The sequence below is a fragment of the Dromiciops gliroides genome, chromosome 3 (assembly GCF_019393635.1).
Source record: "Dromiciops gliroides isolate mDroGli1 chromosome 3, mDroGli1.pri, whole genome shotgun sequence".
NCBI classification, from domain to species: domain Eukaryota; kingdom Metazoa; phylum Chordata; class Mammalia; order Microbiotheria; family Microbiotheriidae; genus Dromiciops; species Dromiciops gliroides.
Window position 1 is genome coordinate 85,427,459 of NC_057863.1, and position 22,114 is coordinate 85,449,572.

General features: G+C 34.7%; 1 protein-coding gene across 1 annotated transcript in view; it reads right to left on the reverse strand.

Moving 5' to 3' along the window:
- The window catches only part of PARD3B (par-3 family cell polarity regulator beta), a 1,353,776-nt gene that overhangs the window by 1,178,264 nt on the left and 153,398 nt on the right, over positions 1 to 22,114 (reverse strand). Inside the window, exon 2 of the mRNA XM_043998182.1 lies at positions 17,416 to 17,517. Within this exon, the coding sequence (XP_043854117.1) occupies positions 17,416 to 17,517 (102 nt within the window). The remainder of the gene's footprint in view (positions 1 to 17,415; positions 17,518 to 22,114) is intronic.

Sequence of the window (22,114 nt, forward strand, 5' to 3'; positions counted from 1 at the left end):
AAATTAAGTGGGTAGGGAGGACTCTTTCCAATCAAATGAAAATTACAGATAATCAGAGGAAGAAGATGACCAGAAGTGACCCATAGGCAATTGATTTTATTTCTTAACCTCAAGATAATATCATAGTATTTTAGGTTGGAAGGGATTTTAGAGATTAATTAGCTCATCTCCCTATTTCATGAAGAAATGCTTCTATGATATGAGAAGTGGTAATTTAGTCTGCTTAAATGATGCCTGTAGCATCACTGTTACAAATGAAGTTTATTGGTTAGGTCTTGCCCATTGTTGGGCAATTCTGTTGCACAACTCTATTTACAAAAACATTGCTGATTATGTGAGAAGCTTACTTTGCACCCATTAGTGCTTTTTTTCTATTCTTGGCAATAATGCTAAAGAAGTATAAACCTCCCTATTATAGCCCTTCAAACACTTGAACTCCACATCTCTTTTCTAGCTAAAATATCACTACTTCCTTCAAACTTAAGATCAGAAAATTAGAAGTCCACATTAAAAGCTGCACAGTGTAAAATCTTCAACTTACAAATCCATGAACAAGAACAAACTTATTTTAAAATTTTAAGACAATGTGATTAATTTTCTTTTTATGAAGTTACATATTTTGGGAGGATGGTGTGTATGTGTGTGTGTGTGTGTGTGTGTGTGTGTGTGTGTGTGTGTGTATGTGTTTAGGCAATTTCAAATCATCTTATTTCCAGGTCGTCCTGTCCTATTTTAGTGTTATGTATTGAATAAATGTATGTTATTTCTTTTATTTCCCAGTTGGAGGTTAAGTTAAGGTTAACAAGGATATTGTACCTGAATAAGTTTTACATTTAGAGCTCTGATTAAGGTCCACCTTGGGAAGCTTCCTCCTACACTGGTAAAGAAAGGCAACTTGATCTTTCCAAATTCAGTTGCAACATGAAAAGAAGGAAAGAAAGAAAAAACTGAGCAAAAAATTAAGTAGTCTTGTCCAGTGCTCACTAATAATTCTCAATTTGATGGGGAAGAGTAAGTTATTGTAGGAATGGAGTTTTAATAAATTTAAAGATACAATTTAAGCATTGTTAAAAATTAATTTTATGGGAACTAGAACAGATGAACATGTTTTATCTGTTAATAATCTACAACTTCTTAACAAATTCTATTCCCAAAGTCTGTCAGTTACTTAATTTTGAACTTGGAACCCATTTCCCCATGGAAACAGTTTTTAAAATGATGGTCAGCTTCAAAGACAAGCACCAAATCACATTCTACTCATAATGTAACTAAATATGCAATTATTTTTTAATTAAATTCTAAAAGTGAGATCATGTGGAACAGCACAGGAAAAAAAGAATTCCCTCCACCATTTTTGATGAAACTCTGGCCATAAGGACAATTTTTTAAAAAGGAAAAGAATGTCTTTGTTACCTCTCTCCCTCCCCTTCTTTTCTGCCCTTCTCTCACACCTGCTGACACCTCTTTCTTGGTCTCTAGTCCTTTAATGAATCATCCTAATTTTATGAGCAGAGCAAAATAGGTCAATCCTATTCCGCACAGGGATCCATACTCCAGACTTACTTTCCTTCTTAATATCTGCCCCTTGCCTCTAAAGCAAATCCCATTTCTAAAATGATTTCAGCTCAGAGTTTAAGGGTAAAGCAAAATTATTGAATTAATTCATACTGATATGCAAATCACTGTTTCCTTCAGTCCCTTAACCTTCCCAGAGGTATTTTTAATTTTAAAAGATGCTCAACCCAAATATCTAATTAATCAAATTTCACATTATCACCAAAAATATAAGTTTAAAAAATCAGAGTGAAAGAAGATATTTTAGGGGGAGGGAATAATCTCGTCAATAGGCTAGCCCACTCATTTGGGTTTTTTTGTTTGTTTTTCCCAAAAGGGTAACTGTACTAAAATACTCTCAGCTTTTTGCATTCTTTCCCCTTCCTCCAAATAGCAGCCAGGCAGTGGAGTGGATATTGCAATACACATGGAGAGAGAGGGGGAAGACCTGAGTTCATATTAGGCATCGGACCTCCCAAGGTTGTTGTAAAGATCCAAAGAAATAGTACTTGAGAAGCACTTTGCAAACCAAAAGCACTATAGAAATGTTAGCTATTAGACAATTACAAACCCACAGACTCCCTAGAGACTCAAATTTTCCACAACAGAAATTTAGTATTTTGAAATGGTCATTTTAAAATATGCATTAATTATAACTCAGGGACAGTAAATGAATGAATTAAAAACATTATTAAGTTCATACTAAACACTAAGACATGTGAACTAGATAGTTCTAGCTCTTAGGGAGCTCAAACTCTATGAAAAAGTATACTTATAAAAGAGCTCACGGAAGTTCATGTAGAAGGATCCAGGAGTGCGAAGGGTAGTGTAGGATAGATGTCAAGGCCCAGGGACTTTTAGAGTATACCAGCAGGTCAGATGACTGGGCTCAGGGGTCTGGAAAGTTGAAGGCCAGGATGTATGGTAAGACCAAGGGTTTCTCCATCTCCAATGAAAGGCTGATGACTCCCACATTACCCAAGTGAATAGGTCACCGGATAGCTATTTCAATTATTTCTTGCTACACAGTCTAACTAGCGGAGAGGTATAAGTCAAAGGTTTCCCTCAGGTATCTTCCATCAATCTCCCATTGTGTGGAGAGCTGAGCTCAGATAGGTCCCACTCTATACCCTATCCCAGACAGGGATTGTGGAGAGAAGAACAAAGGGATGGCAAGGGGAAAGGGTGCCTCTACTAGCAGTCTTCTGTCTCAGCCAGTCCTGATGGAATATTCATAGCTAGGCATTCCAAACATATCCAATTCCTTTAACAGAAGTTAATGGGAAAGAGAAAAGTTGGTAGAATTGGGCCATTATGCAATACAACAATATGATATAATATGATATATGATATGATATGATATAATATAATATAGAGATGATAAAAGGGGAGTCATTTGTGACTATATTCTAGGAATACATCAGCAGAGCTAGCGTTAAGTAACTACTCCTTACAACAATATGGATAAAGGAACAATTTTAAAGGTTTTTTTTATAAATTATATTTTTAACTATGATGAAAGGAATATTCAAAATATTCATTTTGTGGGTTGCTTCACCCTGAATTTGGTGTGCCTTATCTATCCATGTTTGTTCATTGATTATGTAGATTTTAGAAAACTGTCATTTTCTTGAGTAACAATGAACATGTGGAACTCAGGGAAACATAGAAAGTTATACATGTATTAATATATAACAAAGAAAGCAAAGTCAAGAGAACAGTGTGTGAGTAACAATGCAAATTAAAGAATTAAAGAGGTCAGAACACAGATTATGCCCGAAGACCAAAAATAATACATCCTTCCCTTGGTAGTAAGGTAGAAAGGAGTACAGGTGCTGTCACATACACCATCACACATGGTGGCTACAACCACTTTTTTTCTTTTTCTTTTCTTTTTTGCCTCAGTTGTTTTTCTTTGTTACAAAGAGGGGAATTGGAAAGTAAAAAGTTTTTTTAAAAAGCATCAATATTCACTTCTTTGCCACCACCAAAAGAGCTGCTATCAATATTTTAAAACATAGGTTCTTTTCCTTTTTCCCTAGTCATCTTGGGAAATAGAGGTAGTAGTGGTATTGCTGTGTCAAAGGCAGTTAAATAATTATTTTTGGCATAATTCCAGATTGCTCTCCAAAATAGCTGGATCAGTTCATAGTTCCAGAAACAGTGAATTAGCATCCCAATTTTTCCATATCTGCTCCAACATTTGTCACCTTCCCCTCCAATCATTTTAGTCAATTTGATAAGTGTAAAATAATATCTCAAGGTGGTTTAAATATCCATTTCTCTAATCAACATTGATTTAGAGCATTTTTATATGACTATAAATTGTTTTGATTTCTTTATCATATAACTGCCAGTTTATATCCTTTGACCATTTCTCAATTGGGGAATGGCTTGTATTCTTATAGATTTGACAGTTCTTTATATATTTGAAATATGACACCTTTACCTGAGAATCTGTGTATAAAATTTTCCCCAATTTTCTGCTTCCCTTCTGAACTTGGCTACATTTTTTTATGTGTACAAACCTTTTTTTTAATTTAATGTAAGTGAAATTATTTTACACCTCCCACTGCACTCTGTCTCTTGTTTATTCATAAATTGTTCACCTATTAATTAGCCTGATAAGCAATATATTCCATGTTCTTCAAGTTTTCTTGTAATATCTCTCTTTATAGCTAGGTCATTTATCCATTTCGATATTATCTTGGTAAATGGCATAAGATGTTGGTCCATGCCCAGTTCCTGCCAGACTGTTTTCCAGTCCCCCCCCCAAATTTTTTTTTGGTGAGGCAATTGGGGTTAAGTGACTTGCCCAGGGTCACATAGCTAGTAAGTGTCAGGTGTCTGGGGCCAAATTTGAACTCAGATCCTCCTGAATCCAGGGCCAGTGTTTTATCCATTGCACCACCTAGATGCCCCTTTCCCAGCAATTTTTACCAAATATTGCATGCCTACTCTTCCCATCAACTGGGAACCGAACGAACAAGTTGTGATACATGATTGTGATGGAATACTACTGTGCTATAAGAAATGATGAGCTTGATGATCTTAAAAAACCATGGATAGACTAGCACAAAATAATGAAGAGAAAAAATGAGCAGAACCAAGACATTGTACACAGTAAGAACAATATTGTTCTAAGAACAACTTTGAATGACTATGTCCTTCTATTATATATACCCAAATTAACTACAAAAGACATATGAAGGAGGGCAGCTAGGTGGCACAGTAGATAAAGCACTGGCCCTGCATTCAAGAGATCTGAGTTCAAATCTAGCCTTAGACACTTGACACTTACTAGCTGTGTGACCCTGGGCAAGTCACTTAACCCTCATTGCCCCAGAAAAAAAAAAGAAAAGGAAAGACATATGAAGTAAGACATCTGCATCCAGAGAAAGAAGTGAGAAATAAAAGTATGTGAAGAATGGTTTTATGTATATATAGATATAGATATATTTGTGTTTAATGGTAGCCATCTCTGGGGCAGGGGGAGAGAAAGTTACCTGATAACTTTATTTAATTGATTTAAAAGGAATAGCAACTTGTACATAATAGATTTATAGCTTCATATACAACCATCTTTTTTTCTGTTCTAGTATTTTATGGAAATGTTTGTTGTTTTATTTCTTAAGTTTAGAATAAAATAAATTTTAAATGCATCAATAATACTTTTTTTTTAAAAAGTAGTTTGCTTATTCTAATTCCCAGTTAATTTAAAGTATAATCTACTTTTATCCATCTTTCTTTTCCACCCTCTAATGAAATTGTCATGCTACAAAAAGGAAAAAAAGCCCAAAACAACCTACCTACTTCATAGAATAATTGCCAACTACATTAATAAATATGTTAATCTCAAAAGGCATCACAAGCAGAAAATTTGATACTAGTGATATACTAAATACTTTTTATCTAGGTTATTATTTTACGTCAACACTGCCTTCTCGTTTTTCTTTGCCTTTAATATTATGTCCTCAAAAATATGGTTGTCAAAATGTTCCTCTAGGGTAGAAATGCATCCACATTTCCTAATATAAAAACTTTTTTTGAAAGAAGAGTAATATAGTGGGGTAAATGAGGCATAGTGAAAGAAATCCTGGGTTAATACAGGAGATTGGGTTGTTGCTTTGATTCTGGCATTAATTGGCTCAAAAATAAAAGCAGCAAATATTTATAGACCTCTGACTTTGTGCAAAATATCTTAAAGGAAGCAATGTAGAGTAGTGGCAAATGTATAGTTAGGCATCAGGAAACCTGAGCTCAAAGACCAGGTCTACCACTAATTTAGCTGCATGATTATGGGGTAAGTCAATGTCTAATCTGGAGACTGGGGGAAATAAAGGCAGGAAAACTTGTTCCATTCCTATTGCAGTAGTCTAGGTCTAGGAGGATAATTAAGTTGATCTACTTTAGTAGCAATGGGAATAGAAAATAAGGGATCCATATGAAAAGGTTTTTAAATGGCAAATTAAAACTTGGTGAGTAACTGGACATGCAAATGAAGGGAAGACATGACTAACATTCTGAGTCTGGGTGGGTGGGGAAATGGGCCATGATTGTAACAGAAACAAGGTAGTTTGGGGAAGGAAAAGGCCAGTAGACTAGAGGAAGATAAAATGAAGAATTCCATTTAGAAATATTTCATACAGGGGCAGCTAGATGGCACAGTGGATAGAGCACTGGCCCTGGAGTCAGGAGTACCTGAGTTCAAATCCAGCCTCAGACACTTAACACTTACTAGCTGAGTGACCCTGGGCAAGTCACTTAACCCCAATTGCCTCACTAAAGAAAAAAAATTCATACAGAGAACACGGGCCACCTAATGAAAATGACCTTGAGGCAGCTGGAGATGTCTGGCTAGAGCTCAGGAGAGAACACAACCCTGGAGATAAGGAGTCATTTAACATTTTGGGCCTCAGTTTCCTCCCTGTGTATAAAAGGAGGTTAGATTAGATGATTTTGAAGGTCCTCTCTAACTCTCAGAGTCTGATTCTATAAACAGCTTTGGAGGCAGCTAACATTATGGAAAAATTGATGGAAATACTAGGGGTGTTTGCACCTAGAATTCTTCCCTGATTAATAAAGAAACCCTTAGGGAGTACTACACTCATCACTCCTGTAAGTTCTAAACTCTCTAGCACTCATTTTCGCTAATGCCACCAGCACTAGCCACAACCCCACACTGCATATAGATTCTTTAAAAATAAAAAAAATAAACCCTACCTATTCACTGTTAGTTAAGATTTGTAGCTTAAAGTAGAAGCTTTAGCCTGCTATTGTAGCCTTACTGGAAAAAAAATATATATATATATATATAAGGTTTAGGACATTTTAAAAATGTATCCCTATTTTTAGGACCTCATAATATAACTTTTCCTTCCAACAAACTCAGAAAATATTTAAATACATGCTTAATAAAAACAGCCATGCTCTATCCAAACCAGTTGCCACCTATTCAACATGAAACTTGATGGTGGGGAAAATGGAATCTAACAACCCAGGGTGTTTTATTAACCCAAAGTGCTTGTTTCAAGCACTTCACAAAAGTCATGGGCATGGGCAAACACTAGCTTTGCTTGAATGACCTTCTAAATGGGACAACCATTGATCAACATTTAAATTCCTTATTTTATTGCCCAATTCTTAAGAGTCAAAGTCTTATTATCCTAAAAATGCAGTAAGATTCTTTATTTTAGAATGACAGCTGATAGAAATTCAGATAGTTCAAGAACTACTTCAGAGGTTTCTAGCTATTTGTGGGTCCCACTAGAGGGCAACAGAGGGTGCTTAGCAACCAGTCAGTATTCAGGAACAAGGTATCTTCTTTTGGCTACTAATACATTCAAATTACAAACCAGTTTCCATTTTTAAATGTATTATATCACTAAATACTATAATATCAATCCTAATATTTTAATGCAAAACATTCCTAATTTTAAATTATCAAGTATTATTATGTTCATTCTGGTATTTCAGTTTATAAAAATATTTATCCAAATGCCAACTTGGAATGGTAAACTATAGTAATTAGAATGTCCTTAAGGAAAATGTGGTTTATTTTCTAAGTGAAATCCTCAAACAAATTTTATTACCTCCTCTCCCTCAAACCTACTAAAAATAGCAGAAATTATACAATGTGTTTCCAATGTATAATTTTCAACCCCTAATAAAGTTAATAAAACAAAATTTCTGCCTCAAAGAAATAATAACAATCATCAAAATGTAACTGTTAAAGTAAAAAATATAAAGGCACAAAACATATGGTAAACACTGTAACTGATAACAAAATACCAAACCAACAAACATTTTTAAGCATCTCATTTCCATTTCTCAACTTCCCTGGCTTCCTTCAAATTCCCACTAAAACCCTACCTTCTAAAGGAAGGAAACTTTTCCCAATTTCTATTAATTCTGGTGCCTTCCCTGTGTTAAGTATTTCTCATTTATATCATACACAGCTATTCTGTCCATATTTGTTTGTTTGATTGTCTCCCCTATTAGATTGTAAGCTCCCTAAGGACAAGAGCTGCCTTTTGCCTTTCTTTATATCCCCAGTGTTTTGCACTTAATATTTATTTACTGATTGACTAAAACCCATGTTAAGTATTTCATCTATCATAAAACAATGGACAAAATTCAGCTATTATTACTAATAACAATTTCATTCTGTTTATTTGATAAATCATGGCAAAGTTCCTTCTACAAGACAAGCCAAAACCACTACTCAAAAAAAAATCTTCCAAAAAGACAGGAAAACAAATTTAAAAATTCAAAAAACAATTTCAATTAGATTCAATACTTATAATATTACTCAAACTTCCTGTGATACAAGGATGCAGACTGTAACTCATCCATGTTTGCTCATCCTACAACTATTGTCCATGCTCTCCCATATAAGAAAGAATCCCTCCAACATTCTATGGACCTTTCTCACTTTCTTCATATTAACAGAATAGACAATGATATAACAATTGTCCTCTTGTCACAAGATCAGCCCAAACTCATTTGCAGGCAGGTAGTCAATATTTAGCTCCCACTGTCATATACCACAAATGACAAGCATCAGTCTTTTAAAAAAATCTTTTTAGCTACCTTTGTGCTCAACTCTTTCACAACTGACAAATTAACTTCATGTGGTTCTTTTAGCTAATAAAAAGGAAATTTTGTTAAACTCTGTTGCATACACACACAAAAATCATACCAAGTCTCATAGAATAAGATTCCCCAGGAAACAGGAATTAAGGAGGTGTCTCATTTTAAGAACAGTCAATCAAGAAATACATACATGCGGGGGCAGCTAGGTGGCACAGTGGATAGAGCACTGGCCCTGGAATCAGGAGTACCTGAGTTCAAATCCGGCCTCAGACACATGACACTTACTAGCTGTGTGACCCTGGGCAAGTCACTTAACCCCAATTGCCTCGCTTAAAAAAAAAAAAAAGAAATACATACATGCAAGGCAGTGTGGGGAATAAAACAGTAGTTCATTAAACTTAGAGCTTACAATCTAGTCTGGATAAAAGACAAATACACAATAGATTACTGAAATAACCACAACAACAAATGGGAAAAGGCAATATAAGGCATTCTCCAAATGGTCCTATACATGGGTGGCTAGGATCCCAGGCTTGTTCTGAATAGTTTATGGAATTTATAAAAGAGCTGAACAAGTTGTGAGGCCAGGGAGGAAGAAGTCAAGAGGCACACTGTAATTTCTATGAGGAAGAAAAAAATTTACACTTCCCCACTCCTAGGCACAAAGCCATGTCAAATCAAATGTAGAAATAGAAAAAAAAGTTTCTCTGGCATCCTGCTAGCTGAAAAAAAGCCTAAGAAAAGTAGAGGTCTGGTGAGAAGGGTACTATGTCCCTCATTGTAGCATCTTAACTATTGAATGGCTTTTTCTCAGTCTCTTTTGCTAATTGATCATCTACATCACACCCACCAACTGTGGGTGATGATGATGATGATAAAAATAATAGCAACAATAATTTATATATAATATCTATTATATATAATAATAAATAGCTAGAATTTATATAGTACTTTAAGATTTGCAAAACACTTAAAACAACTCATTTTATCCTCACAACAGCCCTGAGAAGTTGTGCTATTATTGTCCCCATTTTACAGATGAGGAAACTGAGGTAGGGAGAAGTTAAGTGACTTGCCCAGAGTCACATAACTAGTTTCTGAGGCCAGATTTGAACTTGAATGTTCTTGACACTGAACCCACTACATGATCTAAATCCCTAAGGCTCTGTCCAAGACTCACTTTTTTTTCTCTCTCTAATGTTTCTCTTGGGGGTTTTATCAACTTCTATAGGTTTAATGATCATCATTCTGCAGATGATCCTTAGAGTTAGCTATATAACCCCAGTCCCTCTCCTGAGCTTTAGTCCCATGTTACCAACTTCCTATTAGACATTTACCAGAAATATCACAAATTCAACATGTCTAAAACATTATATTTTCCTCAAACCAATCCCTCTTATAAAATTCCCTATTTGTGTGTGTGTGTTGTAATGATTGGAATGACGCCACCTACTGGAGACTTACTATAGGAAAGTTCTGCCATGAAGTGAAGGTCTTTGAGGGCAAGACCAGGAGACTTTTCTTTGGCATCGGGAAGTGACATTTGCTTGTGGGAAGAGGAAGGGGGAGCCGGGCTCTCTGCCTCTCTCTCTTTTCCCGAGGATGCTGGTGGAGAACAGAACTAGAAATGTGCTCTCCCTTTAATAGATAGACGAATGTAGGCCTTTTCTTCTTTCTTTACCAAATTCTTATTCTCCTTAATAAATGCTTAAAAGTCTAACTCTTGCTAAAGCTTATAATTTATTGGCAACCACTCATTAGATATTTTAGACAGACTAACTAGAATTTTAGTCTTTAACAGTGTGTGTGAGAGAGACAGAGACAGAGAGACAGAGACAGACATGGGAGAGTCAGCTACCAAATCTAGCAGTTTCTACCCCCACAGCATTGCTCACATATGATCTCTTATTTGTATTTACATAGCTACCACTTTATTTTAGGACCTCATCATCTTTTGCCTAAATTATTTCAAGTCTCATATTTAGTCTCTCTTCCTCAAGTCTTTTCCCCACTCTGGTCTATCTTATACATAGATAAGAAAGGTATTTTTCTTAATCACAGATCTGATTATGTTACTTCCCTGCTCAATGCCAGTGGCATTGGATCAAAAAGGAACTTGTCTGATTAACTCTTAAAACCCTTAACAACTTGGCCATAATACATCTGTCTAGCCTCAGGGAGCATTACTCCTCCTCCCCAATCCAGGATCCAGGCAGACTGGCCTCCGTCTTCCTCACACACAATACTCCATCTGCCCCTTGAAGCCTTTGCATTGAGTCTTTCCCATATACTTGGAACACACTCGCTCTTCACCTCGACCTAACAGAATGTCTCTATTCCTTCCAAGACAGTTCAAGCACACCACCTTCCAAATAAAGCTCTTCCAAAAGCCCCCAAGTGCTAGTGTCCCCTCCAAACTACCTAATATTTCTCTTTGCATTTATTGTCATTATATTCCTTTTGCATTGAATTATGTATGCTGTTGTCATTAGAACACAATCTCTCAAAAGTAAAGATCATTTCATTCTTTGTATTTGTGTTACCAGAGCCTAACAGTGCCTGGAATATAGTAAGTACTTAATAAATGCCTACATTTGGTTAATCCTTAACTAGGCAGCCTTAGCTTCTCACCTCAGGCTGTTTCAAAATGATACACCTCTCCAATCAATACTTTTATTTCCTCAGTGCAGGATATATCTTAGCTAGATGTTAGGATTAAAGCAATCTGATTAAGCTAACTCATTTTATTATGTGAATTACTGAAAATCCTGTAATGGCACTGTAACTTTTCTGAAAGGTTGCTTCTTACCTTAAATTAATCTCTAATGGGTGTAGCTATGCAGGAATATAAAAAAGTGAAATGGAAACATTTAGGCAGTGTCAGGGATTCTAGGGAAGGGAAGAAAGGCACAAGGCAGGAAGTCCAGGCACGCCTGGGAATCTGACCCAGGGTCATTTCCACAAGTTGTTTCATTATTTTTCACGTTTTCTTTTCCTTCCTTCAATTCAAGATCCTGAGGTTTTCTAAAATCCTTGCCAGTCTCTAGAAGGCCATGAATGTGCAAAGTTTGAAGACAATGAAACAAAGATAGAAAGCATACAGCTCCAATTTGAAGATGACACAAATTACATCTCATTTCTTCTGATTTCATCTCTTATCACTGATCAGACTACTTAAGAACCTATTTACTTGCTCTTTGTCTCTTCATTATTTCATATCTTGAGAAAGAGATACAACCAGCCCTGCATTCCTGGTATAAATCCCACCTGGTCATAGTGTATTATCCTGGTGATCACTTGCTGTAATCTCCTTGCTAATATCTTATTTAAGATTTTAGCATCAATATTCATTAGGGAAATTGGTCTATAATTTTCTTTCTCTGTTTTTGCTTTGCCTGGTTTTGGTATCACCACCATATTTGTATCATAAAACGAATGTGGTAGAACTCCTTCTTCAGCTATTTTTCCAAATAATTTGCATAATATTGGGATTAAGTGTTCTTTAAATGTTTGGTAAAATTCACCTGTAAACCCATCTGGCCATGGGGATTTTTTCTTAGGGAGTTCATTAATGGCTTCTTCAATTTCTTTTTCTAATATGGGTTTATTTAAGGATTTTATTTCCTCTTCAGTTAACCTGGGCAGTTTGTATTTTTGTAAATATTTATCCATTTCATTTAGATTGTCAAATTTATTGGCATACAGTTGGGCAAAATAATTCCTAATTATTGATTTAATTTCCACTTCATTGCTGGTAATATCACCCTTTTCATTTTTGATACTGGTAATTTGGTTTTCTTCTTTCTTTTTATTAGTCAAATTAACCAATATTTTATCTATTTTATTGGATTTTTTTCATAAAACCAGCTCTTAGTTTTATTGATTAATTCTATAATTTTCTTGCTTTCAATAGTATTAATTTCTGCTTTAATTTTCAGGATCTCTAGTTTAGTATCTAATTGGGGATTTCTAATTTGTTCTTTTTCTAGCTTTTTAAGTTTCATGCCCAATTCATTACTCTCCTCTTTCTCTTTTTTATTCATGTAAGCATTTAGAGCTATAAATTTTCCCCTAAGCACTGCTTTGGCTGCATCCCATAGATTTTGGTATGTTTTCTCATTATTGTCATTGTCTTGGATATAGTTATTGATTGTTTCTATGATTTGTTGTTTGACCCATTCATTCTTTAGAATGAAATTTTTTAGTTTCCAATTGATTTTCATTCTACTTTTCCCTGGCTCTTTCTTTCATGTAATTTTTATTGCATCATGATCTGAGAAGGATGCATTTACTATTTCTGCCTTTCTTCATTTGACTATGATGTTTTTGTGCCCTAATACATGGTCAATTTTTGAAAATGTACTGGGGCAGCTAGGTGGCGCAGTAGATAGAGCACTGGCCCTGGAGTCAGGAGTACCTGAGTTCAAATCCGGCCTCAGACACTTAACACTTACTAACTGTGTGACCCTGGGCAAGTCACTTAACCCCAATTGCCTCACTAAAAAAAAAAAAAAGAAAATGTACCATGTACTGCTGAGAAAAGGGTATATTCCTTTCTATCCCCATTCAATTTTCTCTAGACATCTATCATGTCTAACTTTTCTAGTAATCTATTCACCTCTTTCACTTCTTTCTTATTTATTTTTTGGCTAGATTTATCTACTTTTGAGAGGGTGAGATTCAGATCCCCCACTAGTATAGTATTACTGTCTAATTCCTCTTGTAACTCATTTAACTTCTCCTCTAAGAATTTGGATGCTATACCACTTGGTGCATACATGTTTAATATTGATATTACTTCATTATCTACAGTACCTTTTAGCAAGATATAGCTTCCTTCCTTATCTCTTTTAATGAGATCTATTTTTGCCTGTGCTTTGTCTGAGATAAGGATTGCTACCCCAGCTTTTTTTACTTTAGCTGAAGCATAATATATTTTGCTCCAGCCTTTTACATTTACTCTGTGTGCATCTCTCTGCTTCAAATGTGTTTCTTGTAAACAGCATATTGTAGGATTCTGGTTTTTAATTCACTCTGCAATTAGCTTCTGTTTTATAGCAGAGTTCATCCCATTCACATTCACAGTTATTATTACTGTCTATTCTCCTCCATTCTATTTACCCCCTTTGTACTTTCCCCCCTTCTTTCACCCTATTCCTCCTCACCAACATTTTGCTTCTTACCCCTGCCTCCCCCAATCTGACCTCCCTTTTTATCACCCCCCTCCCTTTTCTTTACCCTTTTCTCCCTTGCTTTTGTCCTCCCTTCTATCAGTCCCCCCTTTCCCTTCCCCTTTTATTTCCCTAAAGAATGAGCTAAATTTCTTTATCCCAATGAACATATGTTATTCCCTTGAGAATTCAGTCTAGAATAGACAGGAGACCCTCTGTGAGCCTTCTATAGGCCCTATTATCCTGACATGTACACTGCAGGTACACAAACATAAATGTTTATTATGATAATAGCAGTAACTGTCATATTTGAGATATGCTCAAGACATTTCACAGTTTTGCAAAAACAATCAGAAATATAAGGGTCAATCAGAAATGGTTCCCTGGTCAGTCAGCAAAAGCCAGATTAGAAAAAAGAACTGTGGAGTATAGATGCTGATTGAACCATATTATTTCTTTTGTTTTTGGTGCTGTTGTTTTTCTATTTTGAGGTTTTTCCTCATTGCTCTGATTTTTCTCTTATAACATGACTAATGCAGAAATGTTTAATGTTATTTTATATATATATATATATATATATATATATATATATATATATATATATATATATATATATATATATATATCAGATTACCTGCTGTCTAGGGGAGGGGGGAGGGAGGGGAGGGAGGGAGAAAATCTGAAATTGGAAAGCTTGTATAAACAAAAGTTGAGAACTATCTTTACATGTAACAGAAAAAATAAATAAATAAAATTTAGAAAAAAGAAAGAGATACAACCCAAGAAGTGTCAATGAGTAGTTCAAATTTTTAAACTTGTACTTTGCACACAAAAAAATAATCCATGTCTAGAGACATATCCCACAGAATACCATCCTAATCAATTTTATGCACACATTAGTCTTAAAATGATCTATCATCTCCATTGAGTCTACAAGCATTTATTAAAAGAGAATACAGGTCAAAACACATGAAATATACAATAAAAGACAACACAGTATATAGTGGATAGAGCACTGGATTTGGAGTAAGGAAGGCATGGGAGTGAATACCACTTAAACTTATTTTCTTCATTCATAAAACAGGGTTTCAAACCCACATCTGCCTGGATCCAAACCCACTGTTCTATCTACTGTATGCTATGCTGCCTTTCCTTGTATATATCATGTTTTGACCTATAGTCTGTCTTAATAAATCCTTGTGATCAAATGAGATAATGTGTGTAAAATGGTTTTGTAAACATTAAAGCAGTATGTAAATGTCATTTTTGTTATTACTAAGGCAAATTATCTGTCAGAAACCTCTTGTTAAAATGAAAAGACGGACTTATGGTAAATGTTCAAGATTAGATGAAATATGTAAAAAAAATTCTGGTCTTTTCTACGAATTTGAAAGCATCAAAACATACTCATCCATTTTTGGAAATGCAAAAAGCAAGCAGAGATAGACTTGGTATCATCAACTCTAACTTCTTAAGAAAACAACTCCAGGTACAATTCATATTTTACTAATAAAGACTAACCTTAAGGATATGGCTCAAGTTGTATAAGAATGGAATAATTTCACCTTCTGAATCTCATTTAGCGGGGTAGGTGAAATTCTATTAAAACATTGGCTCCATATAGACCTATTTTTGTTGCAATAGATAGCCTACAGTTAAAAGTGCTTTGCTGGACAAATTTTAAAAAACACTCTACAACAAATTAGACTGTACTAATGAGTTATTTCTCTAGCACTGTCTTTATAACCAATTCATTCTGTAATGGAGAGTTGTCTATGAGCGAATATGGTAAATTCAAATATGCTTCTCATTCCCTTTTAATGCTTGTCTTTTAAAATTAATTATCTCATAATCCTGGTTGATAGTGAGATTTCTGGGGAGGGGACCAACATACTCATGATAACTAAGATATAAAGAGAGGAAGTACTATTAAAGAAAGAGAGGGCAAATTAAATGAAGGCAAAAAGAAAAAAAAAACTTTCTGGGGAAAATATTAAGGAAGCCATGAGACCAGCTGAATGGCAAAGAAGAACAACCAAAATCCATGTGCAGGTAAAAAGGTGACAGTATGAATAAATAAAAAAGAGAAGTCCCTAAATCATCCACTTAGACATGTATTTACTAAGCACTCACTATGTATAAAACATGATAGTAGGTACTTTGGGGTAACACAAAATACAACTAAAATAATATCCTTATCTTCTAGTAACAAACAATTGGGGGGAACAAGACAAACACGTTAGATAAATAAAAATGCACAATAGATTGTGCTTACATGAAAAAATAAGGGATATTAACAAAAAATAATATAAAAATTCAGAACATGGAAAAGACTCATGAGAAAAGTAGTAAGGGTCAAAAAGACAGTTGAGCTGGTGTCAACCAAGAATCATTTATTAAGCACTTCCTTTGTGTCTATGTCTACCAAGAACTTAAAGTCTAGTTGAAAGGCAAATTAAAAATATGGGGTGGTAAGATTTAAACAAGAGACCTTATAAAGCAGCCAATCTAAATCACTTTTGTTGTACAAATGGGTAAACTGAGGCCAAGAGAGATGAAATACCTTGCCACAAGTCACATGGATCACAAAGCAACAGAGTCAAGACATGAACCTAGGTTGTCTGATCACATCCACTGATCTTTCCAGTAATCTATGATGTCAGGTAAAATTCTTTAACCAAAACCAAAACACAGGCCCCCTCAAACAACTGCAAAGTGCATTATGAAATACAAAATACAAGAAGCATCAAAAGAAAGTGCTGGTGTCTAGTCAAAATTCTTCAAAACTCCCTACACCAAGGGAATCACAAGTCCATTTCCTTTCTCTACCTTTGACTTTGAAGATATTGATGGACAATGATTGGCAGGACTTATCTGTCAGATATGTCTAAACAGAGACACAAAAAAGGTGTTTAATAAGGGACTGTTGGTTGACTCTAGCTCAACCCCCTTGCTGACTCTCTTTTCTCATCCATCCACTCTCTAGTTTTTGGTATTAATACCCCTTGTTTTGTCATATAATCACAATCTTCTGTACATTGTTGTTTCCAAACGATGAAATGGGGGTACTGAATTATCGCAGACCATCAAGAAAAAGAATATATTAAGCAGAATTATGCCTTTGGTCAACAACTACTCAAACTAGCAAACTTAAAAATAAAAATTAGAGGAAGCCCTCCTGATACCCTCCTCCTCCATTACAAAACACTTTGTACCACACCGCACTCTCAAACTTCACATTCTCTATTTTGACCAGATATTTATAGGATGGCCAGAAAAAGAGCTGACAAGGAAAACAATTATTATAATGACCATACCATTCACAGACATTTGGGGCAGCTATGGCTGCTTCTGACACTCTGCTATCAAGGCACTGAAGAAACACTTCAGAATGGATGCAATAATCAGAATACCATTATATTTGAATTCCAAACTCTGCCAACATTTCTTCAAATATTTGTAGAAAAATTTTTGTTTACAGGATAAGTGATCCTGAACAAATAAAAATAATAACTGACAGAAAAATTTTAAGCATTTCCATTTCTCAAATAAAAGTATATGTTTTAAGAAGAATGATTTTAATATAGCCATCTACCTTATCTTTGTCTTCAACAACATCTGCCAATATATCATCTGGATCCAGTATTCCTCCATCCATGTACTCCAAGTGGTGAATTTTCACCCAATCACCAGGATCCTACAGGAAAAAGTCAAGCTTTTTAAAATATAAATTTTGAATTTTTTCATATGTTCATCTTAAGATAGCATATGCAGTTACAAAACTCATGAAATCCTTTAGTCTTTCACATCTTAACTTTTCATTTAAACAAAGATGGGTAACAAAAAGGTTGAGTGGAAGTAATGAGCTATTAGTTATGGATTATCATAACCAATTTCTCTAGAAATCTAGAAATTCTATTCCAGGGATATTTTCTATCATCTCTATGGTTTAACCAAGCATACCTTCCATGAAGGAAGGCATCGGGGCAATATTCCTGAATAATGCCATTAGGATGCCAAGCAAGATGACAATGATGTCCTGAGAGGGATCTGTTAACCTAGAGCTTCAGAGCCCTGCAGAAGTTCATGGTAGGGTGACAGTAAGTCACAAAAAATATATATAAATTCAGGGAATTCAGCTCCACCAATTCTTGGAAGCTACCTCTACATTTCTTCCTCTAATATTCAGATTCCTATTAATGTTAAAAAGATGGGCCTAAGAGTTATTCATAAGTGATACTAACTGCAAGAAAGAGGGCCCATATTTTTCAAAGTGGAGAAAGAAACTGAGACACCAAAAAAGGTCTCCAAAGCTTTCCTGGGACAGTGGATGAAAAAAAAAGTTTCGGGGTTTTTGTTGTTGTTGTTTTGAACCTTTTTTTTTCTTTTCTTTTGGGGCAATGAGGATTAAGTGACTTGTGCAGGGTCACACAGCTAGTAAGTGTCAAGTGTCTTGAGGTGAGATTTGAACTCAGGTCCTCCTGAATCCAGGGCCAGTCCTTTATCCACTGTGCCACCTAGCTGCCCCTAGGTAGTTATTCTTAAAATGTTTTGGGGGGCAGCTAGGTGGGGCAGTGGATAGAGGACTGGCCCTGGATTCAGGAGGACCTGAGTTCAAATCCAGCCTCAGACACTTAACACTTACTAGTTGTGTGACCCTGGAAGGAGGAGGGAAGAAGGAAGAAGGAAGAAGGAAGAAGGAAGAAGGAAGAAGGAAGAAGGAAGAAGGAAGAAGGAAGAAGGAAGAAGGAAGAAGAAGAAGAAGAAGAAGAAGAAGAAGAAGAAGAAGAAGAAGAAGAAGAAGAAGAAGAAGAAGAAGAAGAAGAAGAAGAAGAAGAAGAAGAAGAAGAAGAAGAAGAAGAAGAAGAAGAAGAAGAAGAAGAAGAAGTCTCTCTGACATGGAGTAACAACTGACTGACCCTTACCTAGAATACTCTAGAGAACATAGGATAGCTTGAAAAACTCAATTCTTTAATCAACAATTTGACTTCAGATATAGATTTTTAAAAATTTTTAAATGCTTAATAAGGGAGCAAGTTGTTACAATTAAGTATTATTGGTAATTCTTAAAACAAAATAATTCAAAGCATAGCAAGTCAGTATAGTCAAAATAGATAGAGTCCCTTGTCATTTGTAATTATCTCCATTCTGCTAAAGCACTGTCATTTCATATATTTCCCAGTTCACCCTGAGCAAGAACAAATAAGCTGGTAAGAAAGAATATATTTAATCCTGAAGGGCAACCCAAAACGTTATATGTATATGTATGTATATGTACATGTGTTTGTATATATGAATATATACACATATGTATATGTTTGCTGTTGTTTTATACATTTAAAAATTCAATAGCTTTTCATATATAGCAAATGTAATGATTTTCACAATATTTTGTCCAAAGTAATATATGTATGTGTACACAAGTGTGTATTTATACATATAAGTAAATTTACATATGTCACACGTAACTAAATGTATAGTCAATCCTCAATATTCACAAGTTTAACTTTCAAGACTTCCATCAGTCACATGATTTTATTAGTAACTTTTTTTTTCACTTTCTCATTGGTAATTGTGTACACTATGTACAGTAGAGTAAAAAAAAGAGACAAATGCGCAAATTTGTGAAGCAGCTGGTATCATACTAGACACTTCAATGGTCTTCTTCACCTTACCATTGAAAGCACTCCCTATGTATTCATCTTATATTTTCATTGTCTGCCTTTAAAAATCAAGTTTTGTATTGCAATTATGCCCCCCAAACATAACATAGGTCCTTAAGGCTCTAAGCCCAACTATGTAAAGTCAGTGATGCGGCTCACTAAATACCAGAATGTCTGCAGCCACTGTCAGCCTAATTGACCAGTTGACTAGAGACACTGAGGCTACCAATCCCATCAACCCAAGTCACTGACAGATTATTTCAAACTCATTTGTCCTCACGATCTCTAACACCAACCACCAGGCATGAAGGACAGTGTCAGAGGTGTTGTCAAGACCTCATCTTTCTCATAGTCTCCCAAAAGTTGTGATTAAAGTCCCAAAAATCTCAGTTTTCAGAAGGCCACCATGTTAGAGCATTTTACAGCAATATAGCATACAGTATAATGCACTCACACCATAAGATTAAAATTAAAAAATGCTTTCTTTTTAAGAATTTTATTTGCTATACAGTATCTGTGGTATTGTAGATTTCATGTATTATAAAAAATGGATGTTGTCTAAAATCAATTTTTCATTGAAGTGTTAGCAAAATTACTAGTAACAAAAATGTTTTAAATGTTACCAATTTTATTTTGTATACTGCATTTTGTGGGTTATTTCATGGTTACTATGTTAGGAAAGGTGCATATTATCAGAATTAATATTTGTTATAAAGAATTATGTGCAGAAAAGTATATTTTTAGCAATCTCCTGTGAAAGATTATAGTTTTGGTGGTCATAGGAATCTAACTTCCTATTTCCCATAGGTTCCCATAGGGTTTAATTTCTTTGTTTTAATATATCAAAAGAAAAAAACTGATCAAACATAAAACACTGTTCAAGAATGCCTTGTTTCATACATTAAATCACTGGAATAAAATCTTCAACACTGGTTTAACAAAGCACATGGAATACTCTACTTGTATCTCATGTGTATAGCCATAATACTTATATAATTTGCATTATTATTTTTGGCAGTATTTCTAGTAGGTAGAGTTACTGTGCAGTGTGGTAAATCTTGATACTGATATTCAAGTACCTTTTAAGCATAAACTCTGATACATTCTGTTCTCTTTCCTTCCAAGTATATCCTTTCCCAATATTTTGAGCAAGTTAATTTATACACAGTTGCCATTAAGAAATAATTAATTCATACCCAGATGGAAATTTTAAAATTAAATTTATATCAAACTATGTTAATAAATCAGGGGAGAGAGCTAAATACAGAAACATACATCACAGAGTGAAAAAAAAGTACCAGTATGGTACTAAATAACTTTCAGAAGTCATTTTAAATAGAGACTAGTATCTATAACTACTAATAGTTCTAATTATAGGTAAATCACATGTTAAATTTAAGGAAATAGAGATTTACATTGATCTAAGCTTTACAATTTGGTATAATTTTCAAGAATCAACATTTAACCAAGCTTATGGATCATTAGCAACTAGCCAACAGAAATATGTAAATATTCAGACTAAAAAACAAGGTTCTGATAGTGATAAAAAGGGAGTAATAAAGGAATTCCTACAGGAACATTCCTATGATGCAGAGAATAAGGCTGGCTGCCAATGGGTAGAAAAGGAATGAGAGAAATTTCAAACACACCACAAAGAAAATGTGAACTTCTAGGTGAGGGCTCCAGTTTTCTACTGGAATTTTGCTACTACTGGCTCTTTCATTCCTTTACCACACTATTCAAGAAAACTTATTTCCATAGGGCCATCTGTAATCACATCATGGATAGTCAATATGAAAACAATTCAATTTAGAAATTTCATTTTACATGTGATTTTTCTAGAACATAGCTATTTCAAAAAAGATATAACAAAAATCTGCCATATACTGGCATCTCTAATATAGAAAATATTTTAAATAAATTTTTCAAGCATTATTTATTTGTAAATTCACAAAATACAGCTCTCATGCCATATCACCATAGTACAGAAGAAACCCTGGCTTCTCAAAAGCTGTATATCAGTGGGCCAAATTGCTTTGGGTATAGTCCTAACAAGAGTTTGGTTGTTTTCTCAAGAACAACCTAGCTAAATAAGGGAAGTTTCATAACCAATGAACTAGCCACTTATTAACCAATTCCCCCTACTCCTTTGCAGAGGTATGAGGACCATGTGAGTGGAACATTTGCATATACTGTCAATTTTTTAAAGATTTTTTAATGTATCGATATGTTTTGCTGATTTTTCCCTTTTCAAAACAATTCTTTGTTACATGTGATTTATCTCTGGAAGGGAGTAGTGAAAGGGATACAGGCAAAAATATAGGTGATATAAAAACAAAAGACATCAATAAAATGTAACTTTTTAAAAAAATCTACTTTTTCTTTTATAGAAGAATTTCACTAGAATCATAGCAAGACACTGAAAGAAAACACATTGGGATATTAGTGGGGTACAGGAAAGTTTTTGTAAGTAATATTACACACCATACTACATATTTACTATCATACAACTAAATGAAAGACGTAGAGATACCTACTCCCTTTACACTGTACAAACATGCATGAACAAACTCATCTAATTGCATAATCTGGACATCTGACATTAGTTACCCACTGAGGTTTTTCTAGTGT